The following is a 19,802-nucleotide window of genomic DNA, read 5'->3' on the forward strand; positions in this document are numbered from 1 at the left end:
CTGCCATCTAGTGGACGAGTAGTTTTTATCATTCTAATCTATCTATCTAATCTATCTAATCGCATAAACAAAAGAAGAAAATGATTTACTGTAAATTAAAATAGTTTTTCACCAGTTAGGTCTGTTATTGTACCTTGACCGCTGTCACCTCAGACATGGAGTTCCTGGAGGTTCTTCTGGAAGGTCTGAACCGGGTCCTTTTGGTGCGAGGCGGCGGCCGTGAAGTCATCACCATCTATTCTTAAGATAAACTTAAGGCTCCTTACCCCCACACTGTACACGTGGCCTGATGCTGTGGACACTGTTCAGCGGGCATTTTCGATGGAAGACTCCAAACTGGGTTTCATAATGAAGGGCAGGGTGGACGTAAGGCCGGACCGTTGGTGATTGAACAATAACCTGAGGATGAAGGGCTGTCACACTGCGACAGCCAAGGCAACTGTGAGTCCATGCTGGGCCCACAGAAACCCCCCCACGCCCCCGCACATGGGAGATAGAGCATAGAGACACTTTATATTTGTCATTTAAAAACCTTGTCCTCTTCTTTTCTGCTTTATTACCTTATGTTGTTCCCTCGTGTGTTGATGTTGTCCACTTCCTGGCACTCACTGCGTAAAGATAGGCGAGAAAAAGTGGACGTAAACCTCATCGTTGTTGACTGTTGCAGGTGCAAAGATGATGCTCAGAATTCAAAACAAGGACAGATATATAAAAATGTATATTTTAACAGAAATAAGTAACAATATACATCACCACAGTAACTCAAAACAATTCATTAGATGTAGTTTCCCTTCTGTCTGTAATGCCCTTTTCCTTTGAATGTTGATTTGCCGTCAGGTGACTGGAGATGTCCAATCACTGCTCATGAAGTCTGGCTTTGTGTGAACAGGGTAAATAGCCATATCTCTTATTCCAGCACTCTCAAGGGTTCTTTGTGCACATTTATAACTGGTGTCTGGTGGGGGTTGGGAGTAAATGTAGACTAATATCACTAGCTTAGCATTATGGTTAGCTCTTCGGTTCACGTGTAAAACCTTGACTTTGTCTTCAGAACATTTGGCATATCAAAAAAAAACTATCGATCTGTTTTTTTTTTTCAAACTTGACTTTGCAAATACCAGGCCCTCAGCACTTCTGTCAGTCTGCACATTACCTTGGTTCTGTTGGTAACACCGGTCCTTCCTCTTGCTCGATGCATCACTGTATTAATGCAGGACAGCAGTCACTTCTGCACCATGTACGCTTCAGTGTTGAAGTTGAATCCATTAGGCTTGGAGTCCCCGACTGAGCACCAGTAGAAGAAAAAGTGCCAAAATGACCCTGAAGAGAAACTGTGGAAGTATTTGTGCTGCTAAATCCCATACTGTAGTCGCTGTCTGTAGGCTTCACTGACGCACTTATTATAAATAACGACGTGTTATTTCATTGCTGCCATAATTCTGAGAAAAAAGTGGAGGGGATCGCAGGCGTCATTTGAAGGGCGTTTGTCACCTCTTCATTATGCTGCTGCCTTTGGTACAGAGGTCAGAAGTTAAAGGTCAAACCGTTACAAACACACATACCTCCACAGTTTCTTCAGCAAAGTGATTAGTCGTGCAGTATTTTCACGAAATATGTGATTTTCCTGAATTTCATTTATGCAGCGTCTGTGTTTTGTGGGTTTTAATCCGTTGTACACGTATGCCTGTGTTACTATACTTGTCTGGTCTCTGTAGTGTTTGTTACATTTTAACGCGTCTGTTACTTTTAGCGTTCATTTTCAAACTCGGTTTGGTTTTTACAAAGTCAGAAAAAGGAAGAGAGATTCTAGGGGGAAAAAAACAGCAGCAGTTGAGTCTTTTTTTTGTGCGTGTGTCATGATTATAACATTCTCACCCATGCGGCACAGAGGACTGTAGACTCTTCAAGCATAAATGAAGGACTGGGAGTAGTGAGAAACACATGGACTAACAGGCTCCAAAACCAGTGCTTTCACCCTATGAAGTAAACCTTTTCACCTTCTTTGTTCCTTTTCTTCTTCTATTGTTTTTTTTACTTCCGCTGCAATAAAACATTAAAATATGTATGTACACTTTTGCATAAACAAAAACTAATTTGTAGCATTTTATTGTCTTTAAAAGATTAAAGGTTGTAAAGATAAATTATTGAATGACAGTGGTCTCCACAGGCTGGAACAGGAAATCCCTTGTGGGTATGCGTAGAGGAGTTTTTAGTTCTGTTTATTGTATTTGTGCCTCTTTAAGTAATTATTAAAGTGCTGAACTAAAGCAAAGCCATCCGTGTTTTGATTGAATTTTAAAGTTCAAAGTCAATGTAGCAGGTGTTACTGAAGCACTTGTGTGCGCTCGAAACAGCATATTTTGAAATAAAATTATTATGAGTATTATATTAAACAGGTTTATTTGAGATACTGATATTCATTTTCCCTAGAGGTTTATAAAATACTCTTCCTAGGACTCGGCAAAAGTGAACAAAGCTGAATGTGGACAGCCGTGTCAAGGCAAAGTGACGTTAAGTGTATTATGTAGCCGCAAGAGGGCAGTATTTACCTGTAAAACTTTCCGTGAGTCATTTTATAATTGCTAGTACTAATAATGGTAATAATAATAATAACTATTACACTTGTGCTGATAATAATGATAATTATTATATTATTCTGTAATTGTGTGTAAACACAACTTGTATTTTACAAATTACTAGACCCAACTCTGAGGTGCAATCATTTTTTACCATAACCTTTAATAAACGTTAATAATACAAATAAACATAACGAATGTATACATACATATATAACATATATGAACACTGTGAGGATAATTCCGTCAATGAAATAGCAGTATTATTGAGGTTTTGTTTTTTGTTTTTTCACCTCAGTACTGCAGAGCAAAACAGTAGTAACATTGTGTTTTTAGCGCCAATGTTGCACACAGAAATGTAACGGTATTACTGAGAGATGGAAGCCAATCAAAGTCAAAGGTTCACGTTAATGTTCTGTTGTTTACCTTCTCCTCTTGCACAAGCTGCATCGCCCCCAACTGGACAATGGAAAATCCTACATCAACATGTCTGATCTAGGCTGGTCACATGGTCACATACGAACCGCACCAAACATCTGATTCAATTAGAGCGTGACCATGACAGGGAAGAGGAGGTAGAGTATTCCCAGGCACGTGTTTTCAAGTTTATTTCAGACAAATGGTTTGCAGCACAGTTTTTAGAATACTGCACTTTTGTGCAGACTTTCAGTTTCTCTCGCAGTAACTTCAGGATCACAGATCTGAGCTTGGTGGTGCTTCTTTGTGATTCTTGCCAAAAAAGATCTATTTCAGATATGGTGAGACAATATAAAGATAAATGTTAAAAAAATATAAAGAGAGAGTCATCACTATCAGTTTACCTACTATAATTATAATATTAGATATGAACTTTTTTTAAATTGATTTCACTCGTGTAACTTGTACTGCTGCAAGTTGTAGTAAATATATTATGGTGCATTTGTTAAGTCATTTCCTTCCCCAAAACGATACAGCTCTACATACTACAATACTACTACAATACCAAGCTATCGCTTAAGTAAATCCAGTTGTTAAGGGGTTAAATAGGGTGGAAACGAGCTAAGACCTGTGTCAAGGAACTTTTATAAACATACACAGAGGAAAGCCCGGAAATTGGTAACGATTTGGTTTAAAAAGGCATTAATTGCATATTCACGACAGATGGATAGATATACATCAGTAATGTAATATTAGCTCTCCTGGCTCATTGGTGTGGGTTTAAAATCTTGTTAAAAGTAATAGTTGTAAATAAGGAAGGATTTAATGTACATTATTTTACACAATTGCTTTTACAATACACAATTTTACACACCTCGCGGTATCACTGCTTTTATTTTGAAAGTCTCCGTCACGTAACACTTCCGGTGACGCCGCTGCTATTGACTGCTCAGCAGGATCATCTACAGAAGCCTTAGCCCAACAACTGCTGCTGCTGCTGCTGGTGCTGCTGCTACAGCCTGCAGGGTTTGGGCCGAGGCGGTGTTTGCGTCCTCCTGCTGGATCTAGGAATTCTTCCGTGGCTGTTTTGTTTTCTTTTCCTGGTACATGTGAAGGCAGGAAAATAAACCAGCGTGCAGGAACGTGACATGCGCTGCACCTGGCGCAGTCGCTGCGCTGACCGCTGTCAGACTTGTGTTGACCGGTACCGTAGGTTTACATTTCCATTCTAAAGATCTAACGGCGTCTGTGATATTCCTGGATCATATTCCGCGTAGGATACGAGCAGTAAATGCCCGGAGGTGCGACGGGAGAATGCTGCACGATGGCTGTTTGGCTGCAGGTGGATGGCCAACCTGACGGTCCCAGCTGCCGTTCTGCCGTCTCTGCCGCTGCCGACGCCGCAGCACGGCATCGCTGGGTTCTCAGCACCGAGTAAAAACCAACACAAAGCCCGAAGGCACTGCAGCAAAGCAGAGCCATGCTCCCCGGGGTCGGCGTGTTCGGCACTAGCCTAACAGCCAGAGTGATCATCCCGCTGCTGAAGAATGAGGGCTTCGCCGTCAAAGCGCTGTGGGGCCGCACTCAGGAGGAGGCGGAGGAGCTGGCCAAGGAGATGAACGTTCCCTTCTACACTAACCGCATCGACGATGTGCTGCTGCACCAGGACGTGGACCTGGTCTGCATCAACCTGCCGCCGCCTCTCACCAGACAGATCGCCGTCAAAACACTCGGTGAGTCCAGTTATTCTGCTCAATATTGCATCCTAACGAACGAACGAATGAATTAAAAACACGGGGATTGGTGTCTATACTGCGGCCATGACGTAGTGGGCAGCGCTGCTAAGTTTATTTATGTTTGTATATTAAATGAAACAGGGTGAAGTGAATGGTTGTGAAGTGCAGCAGCCTCTTATGAAGGTCAAACAGCATCATGTAGAAGGGTATAACAAATTAAAGGGACAGTCTGGTCTAATTCCCTAAAATCTACATAGAGTAAAAAAAAAACCTTCCGTCAGTTTTACTCATTCTAAATGAAGTATATGGTGTGTATTTTGTTCATCAATGGAGATGCTGTCCTCTGTCTGAAGATTCTTGCTTTCAATTGCATTCACAATAGGTCTGAGTATTATTATTATAAACAGCTTCAGTAGGTGGCAGTAATGCAACCTAAAGGATGCAGATGTGGCAGTACAACTCAAGGAGAAGAACTAATGATGTTCTCCAGGTTTGGAGCTGTTCCTTCCATCCAAGGTTTTCCAATTCCGGTGTAACTCTCATGATAAACAATATCTCTGTGCTAGGGCTGTGTTGATGCAGCTTGCCATTTTTCTTGCTCATGTGGAGCTATTTCCAGACCTGAACTGGAGTCAGATATTACCTGGCAATTGATTGTTGTCTCAAGTGCAGACTGTGAGGTCGTGGAGGGAATAAAAGATATCAATTTGTGAGCAGGGAATTTGAGATTCCATGCTCGACATATTCTTGTATATCACATAACTCGTGGTGATGTGAACATATGTATATCACATAACTCGTGGTGATGTGTTGTCAAAGGGTTACTGTAAGCTGCCGTGTCTTCCTTCTTTTTTCCCCATGTTGCTGCTCTGTTTGCGTCTAGGCTTCGGTAAACACTCTATAGTGGAAGCCTGAAGGAACGAAAGAGGAACATAAAGTTTCAACTTTACTAGACTGTGTTTGATGACATCATCACAAACTACTGTCAGTTTAATTGGACTGCGTACACAGATGCTGAGTCACACATTACAGTGTGTTTACCCATCGGCCGATGGGTAAAGTCTACATTCTTGCGTGGAGCAATGTTTGCCAAGTCCACATGCAGCTGTGTCCGGAATCTGTGCGAGACAATCGATTTTAGTCACGTGAACTGATTACGACTGCGTTCCTGCCGGTCACTGCCGACGTTTTCAGTGAGTGCTATCTCTCTCTTTCTCTCTCTCTCCCTCTCTCTCAGCTCACTTCCTCACAGATTGATTGTGTGATTGTGAGACACCTATTCCTCCCCTCCCTCTACTGTTCCTCAGCCAGGCCTGGGTCCAGTGGTGTTTGTACGCAACTGCATAACTAAAACAAATGCTGCAGAAAATATTGTTTGCAAATAACGTGACGTTCTCAATACCACCAATATGTGCAACTCCGTAGAACATCGTTTCCCAAAGACTGGGTCGCAACCCTCAGGTTGGTCGCAAGAGGGTTTTTTTGGGTCGTCTCGCAACATGTCTCCCAGGAGTTTACGAATAATGTCTATTGATTTGGGTCTTGACGTTTTGTGATCTTTAAAATATTAAAAAGTTTGGGGAACACTTTAGTGCAACACTGATATTTCGTACACTAGCTTACAAAGCTAATTATTATCTGCCAGCCTCTCCGTCACTTTCCAGCTACAACACCTGTAAATTTGTACTGCACACTTTAATATGTGTAGGTAATTAGTACCTCGTCACAGTCGTTCAAAGAGACAGTTTAATGACATCGCAAACATAGTTACGCTGTCATTGAAACCGCATACGGTATGTTTCCAAACAGCATTGCAGTCATAAAACATTCTGTTACTTGCTTCAGTGCTACATACATTTTTATGACATGAAGTCAATGTAAACATGTATTTCATCAGTGTGTATGACAGCTGAAAGAAAGTCAGACATTATCAATACTGGTCACAGACAGAAGCAGTCAGCTGTGTCTTTGCTAGGTGGTGTACGTGGTGCAGTGGGCTGCTGCTGCTGCTGCAGTGTCACCAGTTTAACTTTGGTGTCAAACACATACAGCAAGGTCTACAACAACATCCCTTGGAGAACATCAAATAAAGAAAAAACACATTTGACATTGTTTCTTCTTTTGATGATGAGGGCAAAACGTCCTGACTTCTCGCCTTTGTGTTCGCTGCCTGTGTCAAGTGTGACGTTGATGACTACAACTACTACATGTAATGAATAACTTCCAAGAATACAGCATTGCAGGGCACAACAAAAGGCTTTCAGCAGGTATCCTGTAACCTTAGAAAACCATTGTCAAGCTGGAAAGGTGTAGAATCGTTCATCTCAAACTTTTTTGATTAGCTTCTTAAACCTCTCGTCTTAACTGTAGGCGTGTTGTCTTTGTCTGTGTGAGGTATGTGGTAACAGCCATTTCCTTTAGCCTATTAAAACAACTAAACCATCCACTTTTCTTTAATTTCAAGGCGATCCTTTTTAATTATTTTTTCGAAGTTGCATCTCTTCAGTTTGTGAGTGTAGATCCACAGCTTCAAAATTCTACACGTCGTTCAGGTTTGGCCTGATGAAGCCTCGTTCTCTCGGTACTTCGCAATCACTCCCATTTCAGCAAACCAGTTGGTCTTGTTGAACGGCCTCTCGTTTTCCATAAGGATGTCTCTGTCTCTCTCCCTCTCCCTCTTCCTTTCTCTCTCTCTCTTTTTTTGTCTTACTTTTTTTTTTTCTTCTTCTTATTTCTCTGACATTCCTAGGGCGTTGGATATCACTGAGGCTTTGTAAAGGTTGTGGCAGTAAAGGCAGCTTTTTTTCCACTAAAAATACCTACAACTCCATGCTGCATTCAGGGACAGTCATGTTAATATATGGATTGAAAGAAGACATTCTTCGAACATTTCCCAAAGATAATTCAAATGTTACCATTGAAGGGCTAGTATTTGTGAAAGCTGTGTGTGTGAAAGCTGTGTGTGCTTTCAGCCAAATTGATTATAAAATGCTGGCCAAATTTTTATTTCACCCCCACCTCAATTTCAACTTCACATGTGAAGTTTCTGGGTTATTGGAGCTACGAAACAAGTGAATACCAGGGAAACATCTGCCCCAGTTTACTATCAACCTATAGTTTTTCATTGTCGTTCGAATATTTGGTGATCGGGTTCAGGTCTCAAAATACACCAGAGACAATTGCAGCAAACTTTAATTTGAGATGTTTGAAACTGTAGCTGGGTACACTGTATGCGAACAATTTGGTCAAGAAAAGTTTTGTGGGTTTTTTTTTTTTTTTGTGCTTTCAGCCACACCTGCTGGTGTTTCTCAACTGCTGGGGATTGCATTGTTGTCAGGAAGAGAGATCATTTTCATGATTGGATCTGTTTTTGAGTCCCAATTGTTGTACAGTAGGGATAAATAATCCACCTAAAAAAGTGTTTTATTAAGATCTGGGAAAGTCAGCTCGAGCATTGTTTCCCAAAGACTGGGTTGCAACCCTCAGGTGGGCCGCAAGTGATTTTCTTTGGGGGTCGTCTTGTATCATGTTTCCCAGGAGTTTACGAATAATTTCTATTGACTTGGGTTGCAAAGGTTTGTGACTTTTAAAATATGGGTCCCCAGAAAAAAAGTTTGGGAAACACTGAGAAAGAGAACAGTCACCCATCTCGTTTGGGATAGGAATAGGTGGATATAAACAGGGATCAATTCTGGGGCAGGTAAGAAACCTTGCCACATTGTCAGCCATCAAATCCCCCCTCCACCCTCCACCTCCCCCACCCACTGGGTTGAACAGTCTACCAACAATCAGGTTAAGGATTCAATCCAGTTTCAACAGAAACCCAAATTGGTTTGGTATCATATACGTGGGGTCCATTGTCTGAGGTCTTGTAGTGCTGGTCCTCAGTCCAGGTAAACTTTTCTTCTAAAGCTAGCATTCCTTTAAGTTGTACGACTGCTCGGAGTAACTTTTCCAGAGTTAATCCTACTTAGGAATCTCTTGAATTGCAAATTAACACATTTGTCTGAATGTTTATTGTGTGTGTGTGTGTGTGTAGGTATAGGTCTCAATATCATTGTGGGGACCTTTGTTCTTGTGGGAAATCCATTCAGTTTCTCACTAGGAGGGAGGGTTTCAGGAAGTTTAAATTGAGTTTGAAATTAGGATTAGAATCGGAGAAGGATATGGTTATGGTAAGGATTAAGATTAGGTAACCGTGTGTAATGCTAAAGACGTGGATGAAATTGATTAAGAGACCATCGATTTGTTTCAGACAATCTATATGTCTGTCATTAACCATTCCCCTGCTGTAATGCAATCACATCACAAAACAGCAATAGTGTTAATTTGATGAGGCAGAGGAAGTAGATTGAGAAGTCAAGCTCTACAGCATGGGTTTGATTAATGGCTTGTTTTCTCACTGACAGCACAGTCACCATGGCAACAGTTAATTAGGTCACGAAAGGAAGTAATTCTTCCTTCAACATGGCTCAAAAACCTCCCGTGATGAACCGTCTCAGTCTGGCAGTCAGGATATGTTTATTAATCTGGCCAATGGCAGACGAAGCCAATGGTGTGAATCTGGCAGTTCAATCATTCACCTGTATGGTTGCCTGCATCCGCCCTTCAGTTCAGTGGCCCAAAGATAATGTGCAGAAGCCTTTAGCACAATGCTACATTAAATTAAAAAAACATCTCCTACCTATGCAAAGATGGTAAAACGCTAAAAAGTTCAAGTTTTACAGGACCTTTATAAAACATGTATCAACATGAAGTCACGTGAACCCAGCAGTTGGCAGCAGGATTATACAGTGTCAGTGATTTTTTTTTTTTTTCAGATTTCCCTATAATCCATGTTCAGCTTATCACAATGTAGCATTGGTTCATCAGCGCTCTGATCAGACACCTGCTCTGAAGGGCTGCCCAAAGACAAAGTTCTATTTATAATCCGCCTGCAAAGGGCATATAAATACACGTTCCCACTGCTGATGCTGTTACACAACACCTCCAGGCCAAGGGATGAGCTCTTTGGCCGCCCATCCAGTTTATAGTAGGGATTTAAGAATCCAACATGTGCCATAGCTGCGGCCTATTTACGAACGACTCATGTTATGGACAACACAGAAAATGACATGATTATTATTCAATCATTAAAATGGATATTTATTACTTTTAAAAATTCTAGTACACAAAGAACAGTGACATTTAGTAACTGGACTATAGCACTGTTTTAAATCAGTTACATTAACATGTTATGACATGAGTACATGAAGGCTTTCCACCCAAAATGCCTCTGTGATGAGAATCAGCACCTCTCCCGACGTTGTTTGTCTCCGTAGGTGACTGTACCGAGTGAGACAAGCCATAACAAAGATAGCTGTGTAGTCATCCTACTTGTTAGGAAACCACTTGTGAAATGTTTTTATCTTGCTCCGACACGCGCTGCGCCTTCCTTCTATGACACACTTTGCATCTCTCTGTAATGGTTTTCAGAGTACCACTATTGTTCTCTGCTTATCTGTTCATTCCCGAGGTAATGCCGTTCCATTATAGCTTTTGCTCACATTTTCTTTGTGCCAGCGTTCAGGAATAGACCTGTCTGTGTTTGATAATTGGTCATCAGGGACTGAAGACTGCAGGCAGCTGCAGATCCGCGGTCCCGAGTCACTGGGTCTCTGAGTTAGTGGTTTTGAGTCAGTGGGCTGAAAAGGGACTTCTTCTTCTTCGTACCATAGTAACTTCAGCATTTTCTGATAAACTATGAAACACCGCATGCAAATGTTGCCTTAAGGTGACAAACAGGAAGTGATATTTTGGTGTACCACAGTGCCTTCCTTCCTGTTGTGCGTGGGACGGTTTGAAACCGGGTGTGATGCTGAAGATTCTTCTCTATTTTAAACATTCTACCTCCACTGCACATACAAAGAGGATGGAAAAGTAGTGGAGGGAGTAGGTTATATTTTTTATATAAAATTACACTAGTGTTCCTCCTAGTGTTTGCCTGCACAGTCAATGCAGTTGATGTGCGCTGCATTTTTCACCATGCTAATCTCACACTGCCCTTCCAGGACTCATTATGCCCCGGCCCCGTCTGCTGTTACCGAAGACAGATCCTCCCGGAAATTGTAAATTGAATTCAATTACCGCAAAAACAAAAGCCAAAAAACAGATCTGTCGACGGTTGATGTTGTGTGACATTGTTGGTTTTGGAGAACTGGCTACTGACACTGTATTGTTTTATCACTGTACTGGTCACATGCCTGTGCGCTGAAATCAGTGACCCAAAAACACAAAGACATGTGACATTTAATTTGATTTTCCTTCGGGTGAACATTTAATTTAGTTGCACCCCACGTGGTAACTGAGTCAAAGCAGTAAACACACACACACACACACACACACACACACAGTGATAAAAGCGTCCACTTCTGTCACAGTGCAGACTCACATGTTCACTGAGCATGTGTTCATTTTTCCAGTGTCCATCTCGGTAACTCAACATCTTCAATGTTGTCACAAGCTACACGTCATAGCATATCTCACATCTGTGTCGTGAACTGCCTTTTTCAGTGTTGCAGTGAACGTTTCGTTTCACATCATGTCTGTCAATCATCTCCAACTCCACCAGCTCCACCCTGACGGTAGCCTTATCTCCACTTCACTGGGAAAAACAAGAGGAAAGAGCAACACACAATCAGATGAGAGACTGATAAGAAGAAAAAATAGAAGTTTATTTAACAGAATTCATGGATTTTTATTGGTTTGATAGTCCATAAAAATATCTAAAAGTATATGTTTTTTAATTTTTAAACTTTTTTTATAGGACATTCTTTTTTTTGTTTGATTTGTTTTGATTGGTGCATTTTCATTTCTGGACATAGTACTCCAGGTTCTCTGTGTTCTCTGCAGTGTTTCTCAACCTTTTGTAACATTGGAAAAATCCTGAGATGGACCCTGATACAATCATGTTTTATAAAGTATACTTCACAATTTATACTCACAATTTACTTCCTCAGTATGAAACCTGGGCTTTCGTCATTTGAACTCAGATTCAGGAATTGAAGAAAGAGACATTTTGAACAGCAAATTACTTGCAGTAGATAAAAATTATAGTTTTTGACCAATTCAGTGAAAATGGATAATTTTCTACAGCAAACTTGATTGGTGTCAGAATCACAGATGTCATGATATAAGTGGCAAAGATTAAAATGAGCAGAATCTTGGAGGTAAGGAAAAGAGGGATGGGTTGACACACTGTTGTTTACCAAATCATTTGTGCAGCTGAAGATAACAGCTTGTCTTTCTCTCTGACATTAACTGTTTGTCACCCAGTTCACCCTTCACCTCCTTCACTCTTTGTGTTTCCTTCTGTTCTTCTTCATTTTTTTTCCTTTTCTTTATCGACCTTTTGGCAAACAAAGAGCAGGATTGGCAGGCAGAGGTCATCACCATGACAACGGTGGACATGCATCACTTGCTTTTCTCTTCTGGTCTCCTTGTGTCACTCAAATATTCTTGGTCATCAGCTGCTGTTCAGAGAGATAATGGCAGAGCCTCCTGTGGCACACAGCTGTGCAGTAATCACTGAAAATCCCTCCATACGTAACTCTGTCTCTTAGCAGCCTGTGCCTCTGGACGTTAATGGTTATGAATCAGCACATTTAACACAGAAGACAATCTCATTAAACATCTTCATTAAGAGGTGAGATTTTGAGACATGTCCTGGTGTAAGGTTCTTGGCCTTCCTGTGGCTGTCACCTAATGCTTGGTGCAATTTTGATGTCAAGTGGGCATGTATTATTTCTCACCATTAGATGTCACCAATTTGCAAAATGTTCATTTCTCAATGTCCGTTGCAGCTTTGTTGTTGTTTTATTTTCGAGATTTATGACCTTGGTGAACAATAAACCACACACACGTTGGACCTTGGAATCTTTTGACAGCCCAGTTATGAACTTTATTACTTGGAAACTAAATTTAGATGTTCAAACGTGCCTTGTTTTCTTCTTCATGTGTTGTCTTCTAAAATTTTCCATCGTAGACCAGAGCAGAGTTATTTTAACTTCAGAGTCAATGGAACAATCACACGCCTTACATATTGTGCCCCTGAACACAGCAGCGTGCTGAGTCTATTAGTGCACATGAGTGTGTGTGTCTGTGGAAAAAAAAGTGTCTGCTGAGTGTAGCCCATTAGTATTCAACTCCTCTTCCTCCCTCCACCTCCTTCCTTTGGTAGTCTGCTACAGAGATGCCCTTCATGGCTTTGATAGGAGCAGCACTGGACGTCCCTGAAGTCCAAGAACATATTGATTTGAAACAGAGATATTTGATCTAAATTCTGCCGTACATTCATTTCAGCTGAGTACAAATAGGTAGGTCCGGGACGTCATAAACTGAGGACATTTGTTGAAGTTTATTGAAGTCTTATTGCCTGATTCTATGGAAGAATCCTTCTCTGATTTTCCACTGGTTATTCCGAAGTCCACTCAGTGCTTTTTTTACTACGTCCATTAGGATCCCCGTAGCCCGAAGATATCCCTTTGGCTACTCTCCATCGGTGGTAGCCAGCAGGCTGCTGCAGTGAAGGGTTAATGACAGCACTTTAACATATTTACAAATGCTAAATTCCTCCCAACTGCTGGGCATTAGCTGAAAGGGAAAAGCCATTTGAGTGATTTTAGTGCTCGTCATCATTCTGTGGTGGTGCCGTGCACTAATGGATCAGCTCAAGGCTGCAGAAGGGGAAAACAAATTGCAATCTGCTGTCGCCGTATCACCCTCATCACAGTGTTAGATTCAGTACAGCTAGTAGAGACTTTTAGTGAAGGCGTGCTACAGAAAAACCTACACCACCGGAGTTTTCTTTTGCCTTCTCTTCTTCTGACCTTCATTTACAGTCAGAGTTCAGTGACTCAGGTCACTCTAGAGTGGATTTCCCCCAACTTTTCTTCTACAAGAGTCTCATTCTTAGACCCTATTGTCTTTGCTGTCACACCTAATTGTTTAGCATCCTTTTTAATCCAGCTGGATTTCCTCTTTAGTGATTTCCAGCTGTTGCCCCTGAACTACATTAATGATAGATTACACTCCAGGAAATATGGACTTGTATGCAGCTGTAATAAATACCACAGTTAGACAAATGAACCAAGCATTCTAATCATCACAACCCACCCCCCCCCACCCCCATTTTTTTATGACATGTTTCTTCAGGATAATTTTTGGGCACTCTAACCCTACCTGTCTTTGTAGATGTATTTTGTATCTAAACAAATAGTGGCAACTTCCTGCAGGGCAGCACGCCAACACTTGGATTTACTTTAGGCTGGAGTTCTATTTGCAAACAACCATATAACACAGTAAAATCTAAGTTCTTGAGTAAAGTATGGCTTCCTTTACCAAATAATTCAATTCAGAACCACACATTACTTGATATCTGTGTAGAATCTAGTTCACCCAGGCCGTGGTTCTCCACCTCATACCCCGGAGACTTTTTAAATAGATTTCAGGTCAAGGACCACCCAGAGCTTCTGCTGTAGGATTTCATAGTAATAATTGAATATGTACTGATATAAAAACGAATTTCCTCACACATTTGTTAGATATGCGACGCGCTGCTTTGTGATACAAATCTGTACACCCACACATGCTCTAACACACACTGTAGCAGCTGTGTTTAGTTTGGTATCAAGATAAATGTATTCTGCTCAGAATTTCCATGCCGTGATATTCTTAAGCACAGAAAGACAACAATTTACAGTAGAGTAGCCTCTGTTCCAAAACTATGAAGGGACATTTAGGTTTAGGGGGACTTATGTGGTCATGATTTCTTTTGTGTTTGTCACCAGCTCAGTGGAAAAGTACAATGTTTTGCTCCAGCTACACTTTTATTCTGGCAGTATTTCGTTGCCATAACATGTCCTCCATACGTCGGCCATCAGGGAGACACAACGGGAGTGTGAGGTAAAGGAGAGGATTCTGAGACAAAGACAACAGTGAAATGTTTCTTCTATATAAATTGATAAATATATTACACTGGGTAACGTGTTGTTATAGTGTCTAAGTAACAATTAATTAATACCAACAATTATTTTATCATCATTATTGTTATTAAAGTCCATTGCTCAGTGACATTTTAAAACAAATGTGGGCAATACACAACTTGTAAATTCCCATTTTATTTTGCACATAACAATGCAATTAATTTATATATATGTGTACATATACTTTATACATATTTATATATGCATATATACATATAGATATATGTACATTTATGTATATAAATATATATGTATATATTTATATATACGTATATATATATAGTGTTGTATATATGTATATATACAGTATATATATTTATATATGTACATATCTACAGTATAGTATAAGTAAATATTTCACTTTTTTGTTGTTTTTTTTCTTCTCAACTTTCTTCCTGCTCACTCCACCACCACCACCATTGTCTCTGTGTGTGTACATAAACTTTATACATATTTATATATGCATATATACATATAGATATATGTACATTTATGTATATAAATATATATGTATATATTTATATATACGTATATATATATAGTGTTGTATATATGTATATATACAGTATATATATTTATATATGTACATATCTACAGTATAGTATAAGTAAATATTTCACTTTTTTGTTGTTTTTTTTCTTCTCAACTTTCTTCCTGCTCACTCCACCACCACCACCATTGTCTCTGTGTGTCTTCAGCAACTCCTGCTGAGATATTAGATATGTCCTTTGCTTGAATTTTTTATGTTGAGTGACTGAGCTACACTGCGGGAGACTTTTTCTCTCCCCCGTTCCTTCCGTCCCACTGGGTCGGCCGCTTTACCTGTGAGACGAGCTCCACTCGCCACTGCAGCTGGTTTGACTAGCCCTGGGCCCTGCTTTACATAGATCAGGTTCGAATAGGATCAGGAGTCCATGGTAGATACTAGACCTCTTGTTATGTCTCTTTGTGATATTGTATGTTTCTAGTAAAGTGACATTGAAGTTCCATTCTCTGTATATCCACAAACACATGCGTCATGTCTCTCCACAATGATTCATGTACAAAAGATTTTCCTGGTAATCTGGTTATTTCTAGTCTTTCCTTCCTGTAGGAATATAATATGTTCCCTTATAAAACAAATTAAGGATTATCTGTCATGGTTGGCTTAGACTTGGACTTAAAAATGAAGTTATTTGATAGTGTAGGTTAAGAGGTCGTCTGGAGGTCACTGATCACATTTTAACCTTTGAACAATTGTTTTCATTCTGACAAGACTTTTGGAATCAAACGTGAGATCATTGGAGGTTAATGTTGTAAACAATAGGGGAAAATTGCCTAATACTGTGTCAGACTATTGGACCTTAGTATTTAAATACATTATTTAGCTGTAGAAAAACTGCGTTTTGTGTGTATCAGTTTTAGAAGATCTGTTATGTTTTCTCCAATATACATCTTTTTCACTTCATCCTTCACTTCCAGGCACAGAAAGAAAAAGTCACTTCTCTCCACAAAGTACCTTTTTTTCCCCCTACATGAAAGAGAGTGACAGTGAAAATCTGCCTGTAAGGATTTTGGAGAAGGCAATAGCCATTGTGAGAACACAAAAGCTGACTGTCACTGCCAACAAAGTTAGTCAAGAGCATTTAGCATTTACCCACAAGGACTTAGCATCCCTGCAGTATGTGTTTTTGTTTGTGCCTGAGAAAATAAAAAGAGAGGGGCGGATGCACTGTGGTTGCCGGGCTTCGTGTGTCTGCAATGTGGTTGTCTGGTAGTAGTGAGGTGAGTGGGGGGGCTCCCACCGAACTGGGTCAGAGGGATTATTTTCCTGGTCTGGCTGATTGGAGCTAATGGCAGATTAGCATGGCAAGTTTCACTTCCAAAACAGCCCCCCCTCCTCCCAGAGACCCCTCCAACCAGGACTGGAAGAAAAGACGATTTTTGTATTATTTGTTTGTTGGTGTGCGGTGCCCTTAGTGGTTTTATTACAAGTCTGCGTCTTGTCACAATAGCTTGAAGCTGAAATAAGAAATAAACAGAGCCATAACAGAGTATAACTCATTTCTACAATGGAAGAAGGATTCTCTTTTTATCTAATATTTTTGATAGTGTTTCAATATATATGTATATAAATATATGTATATATGTGTATATATATATATATATATATATATTAATATATCTATGTATATATATGTATAAATTTTTTTTTTACATATATTGTATATTTTCTCTATTTTGCTTAGTTTTTTCTTTTCTAGATTGTACCTCTGTTTATGGGTCTGTATATTTTGTTTAATTTTAATCATTTAATATTTTGTTTTCTTGCAGTCCTTCCAATTTTATAAAGAATATGGCAGATTTCCCTTTATGTTTTGTTTTTTTGTTTTGTTTTTTTGGACAGCATTTAAAGTCAAAACGAATCTGGATTATAGTCCAGAAAGTGGAGGAATTTGTAACTTTGCTATTCTGGGAGTCGCCACATTTCGGAGGTCTGCATTGTTTCTTCAGAGGATGTTTTCCAGCTCTGGAGGATATTGTGTCTGCACGTGTTAGTCAGGCTGACCACATCACTCCTCTCTTTTTCTTCCTTCCCTGTTCTTTTCTTTCCTTTCTCATGTTTACTTTGGCCGTACAGGGGCAAACAAATCCATCTGTTTGGGAACGTATGAAATTCTGAAAATATTTTCTTCAGTACGCTAACTTCCAATTTTCTTTTCTCTCCCTCTTCCTTTTTTTTTACTTTTGAAGGAATCGGTAAGAACGTTATCTGTGACAGAACGGCCACGCCACTGGATGCCTTCAGGATGATGTCAGCAGCCCAGTACTACCCCAAGTTGCTGAGCATTATGGGAAATGTGCTGCGTTTCTTGCCGGCCTTTGTACGAATGAAGGAGCTCTTGGAGGAAGGTTACATCGGGGAGCTTCTGGTCTGTGAGGCGCAGGTAAAACAGAAAATTGAACGATGTTCATGATTACCGAGAGACTGATCAACGTGAATGGTGCGTTACCTGGATGGGTACTTCCTGGTCCCACAAATTTATTTTAATGGGTTTCTCATTTCTGTTCAAGTGAAATTTTCGTTTTTAAATGTGTTTTGTAAGTACTGAAACATGCATCAGGTTAATGGTTAACGTTAAACTGACCCTAGATTTGCATATGAGCTAATTGGCTTTGTCTAATGTCTGCTGTGATTGGCTGAAAATTCACTGTAACCCTTAATGGCACCCTCGAGGACAAACTAACGTCATTGCCCACAAAATTGTACCCACTACTGCCTGGTGACGAAGTTAAAATGTCTCCAGTCTGTCTGTCCAAGGTAAAAAGTTCAAATGTCTTTTTTATCCAACCTAAAGGTCCACAGTGGCAGTCTCCTGGGGAAGAAGTACAACTGGAGCTGTGATGACCTGATGGGAGGTGGCGGTCTGCACTCAGTTGGTAGCTACATCATCGACCTGCTGACTTTTCTGACAGGTCAACGTGCGGCGAAAGTCCACGGCTTTCTTAAGACGTTTGTCAAACAGACAGACCACATCCGGGGGATTCGCCAGATCACCAGTGACGACTTCTGCACGTTCCAGATGGTACTGGAAGGTGGCGCCTGCTGCACCGTGACGCTGAACTTTAACGTGCCGGGAGAGTTCCGTCAGGAAGTGATAGTTGTCGGAACCGTGGGGCGGTTGATGGTCACAGGCACGGACCTGTACGGACAGAAGAACAGCGGGGGTGGGGGGAGCAGCGGCGGTCCTGAACTCCTGCTCAAAGACACCACCCCTTTAGAAAAGGCCTCTTTACCAGACAAGGCCTTCAGTGACATTCCCGCCCCGTATCTCACCGGGACCATTCGCATGATCCAAGCCGTACGTCAAGCCTTTCAGGACCAGGACGATCGGCGGACGTGGGACGGGAGGCCCCTGACCATGGCTGCCACCTTTGAAGACTGTCTGTACGCTCTGTGCGTGGTGGACACCATAAAGAAGTCCAACCAGTCTGGAGAATGGCAGAACATTGTGGTGATGACAGAGGAACCAGAGGTCAGCCCGGCGTATTTAATCAGCGAGGCCATGCGGCGTAGTAGGATGTCACTCTACTGTTAGCTCCTGGCTGGAGATCAATGAAGGTCTGGAAAGTCCTCGCATTGTCTTAGTGTTTTTTTTGTTTTTGTTTTTTTTTTAGTGTTTTTTTACATTCGGCCTCAGGATTCAGTTCACAAATTCATCACTGGTTTATTTCAGGACGGTCAAGTCCGTGTGGTTATCATCCACGAGAGCCATGGCTTTCTGTCGCCTGCCTTTACAGCAGTGTGACGATCATCAATCCTTTATTTACAAAGGAGACTTTCCCAGTTTTTTTCCCCCTTTTGACGGACGACTGCGGACGCTCTGAGGAGAAATACTCGTAAATCAAACAAGGATGAAAAACAGCCGTGCCGCACAGACAGGGGCTCCAGGAGGAGAACCAAGGAGTCTGTGCTGCGACCAGCCCTGCCCTGGTACGTGACTGGTCCTGGTATTCAACACCTTACACTGTGGGTCCCAACATGTGGGTCAGCCAAGGAAGAACGACAGTCTCCTCTCTGTAAACTGTGCCGTTTTATCTTTGCTATAGTTTCACCAAGTGAAGGTCATAGAAAAAGAGCAGCGGGCTTGACGGCTTCAGTTCGTCTTCTCTCTATGCTTCCTCTGTACGCACGAAACAAGAGATGGAAAAAAAAAGTATCAATAGTTTGGCTCATGGGCTGTGGCAGAGGTTTAAACTCTGGTTTATTTATGCAAGGCTGTAACAGAAAAACAGCTGCAGAAAATTGCTGCTCCTCCAGCGGGGAGGGAAAAAAAGTTACGATTTACAACGTTTTGACTGTGTGTGTCGCTGCAGCAGCCTGTGTCAGGTTGTGATGTGTCACGATCAGGCTTGTTTTGATCCCAAAAAACTCATTACATTGGGCTTATGAGTGTCTGAGGTTGGAACTGCGTTGAAACGTGGCTCAACCTGTGCTACTCACCTGCCCCATTTTTTATAGTCGTTAGTAAACTGACAAAACCGTCCTAATGAATAGGAAATATAATTCA

At 41.0% G+C, this 19,802-nt stretch overlaps 2 protein-coding genes across 7 annotated transcripts in view; both read left to right on the forward strand.

The window, feature by feature from the left end:
- slc12a7b (solute carrier family 12 member 7b) overlaps positions 1-2,272 on the forward strand; it is a 35,420-nt gene extending 33,148 nt beyond the window's left edge. For 5 of the 6 annotated variants that reach the window (XM_008307747.3, XM_008307748.3, XM_008307750.3 and 2 more), the window contains one exon: positions 154-2,272. In XM_008307747.3, the coding sequence (XP_008305969.1) occupies positions 154-245 (92 nt within the window). In that variant the 3' untranslated portion in view covers positions 246-2,272. The remainder of the gene's footprint in view (positions 1-153) is intronic. The other variant, XR_003049439.1, reaches the window with a different exon arrangement.
- A 500-nt stretch (positions 2,273-2,772) lies between these two features.
- gfod1 (glucose-fructose oxidoreductase domain containing 1) lies at positions 2,773-19,553 on the forward strand. The gene is made up of 4 exons (XM_025054717.1): positions 2,773-4,726; positions 17,485-17,678; positions 18,090-18,853; positions 18,969-19,553. The coding sequence occupies exons 1-3, from the start codon at positions 4,474-4,476 to the stop codon at positions 18,828-18,830; spliced, it is 1,188 nt and encodes a 395-aa protein (XP_024910485.1). The 5' UTR covers positions 2,773-4,473; the 3' UTR covers positions 18,831-18,853; positions 18,969-19,553.
- The last annotated feature ends 249 nt before the right edge of the window (positions 19,554-19,802 follow it).

Source organism: Cynoglossus semilaevis, chromosome 3 (genome assembly GCF_000523025.1).
Source record: "Cynoglossus semilaevis isolate Cse_v1.0 chromosome 3, Cse_v1.0, whole genome shotgun sequence".
In the NCBI taxonomy this organism is placed as follows: Eukaryota; Metazoa; Chordata; class Actinopteri; order Pleuronectiformes; family Cynoglossidae; genus Cynoglossus; species Cynoglossus semilaevis.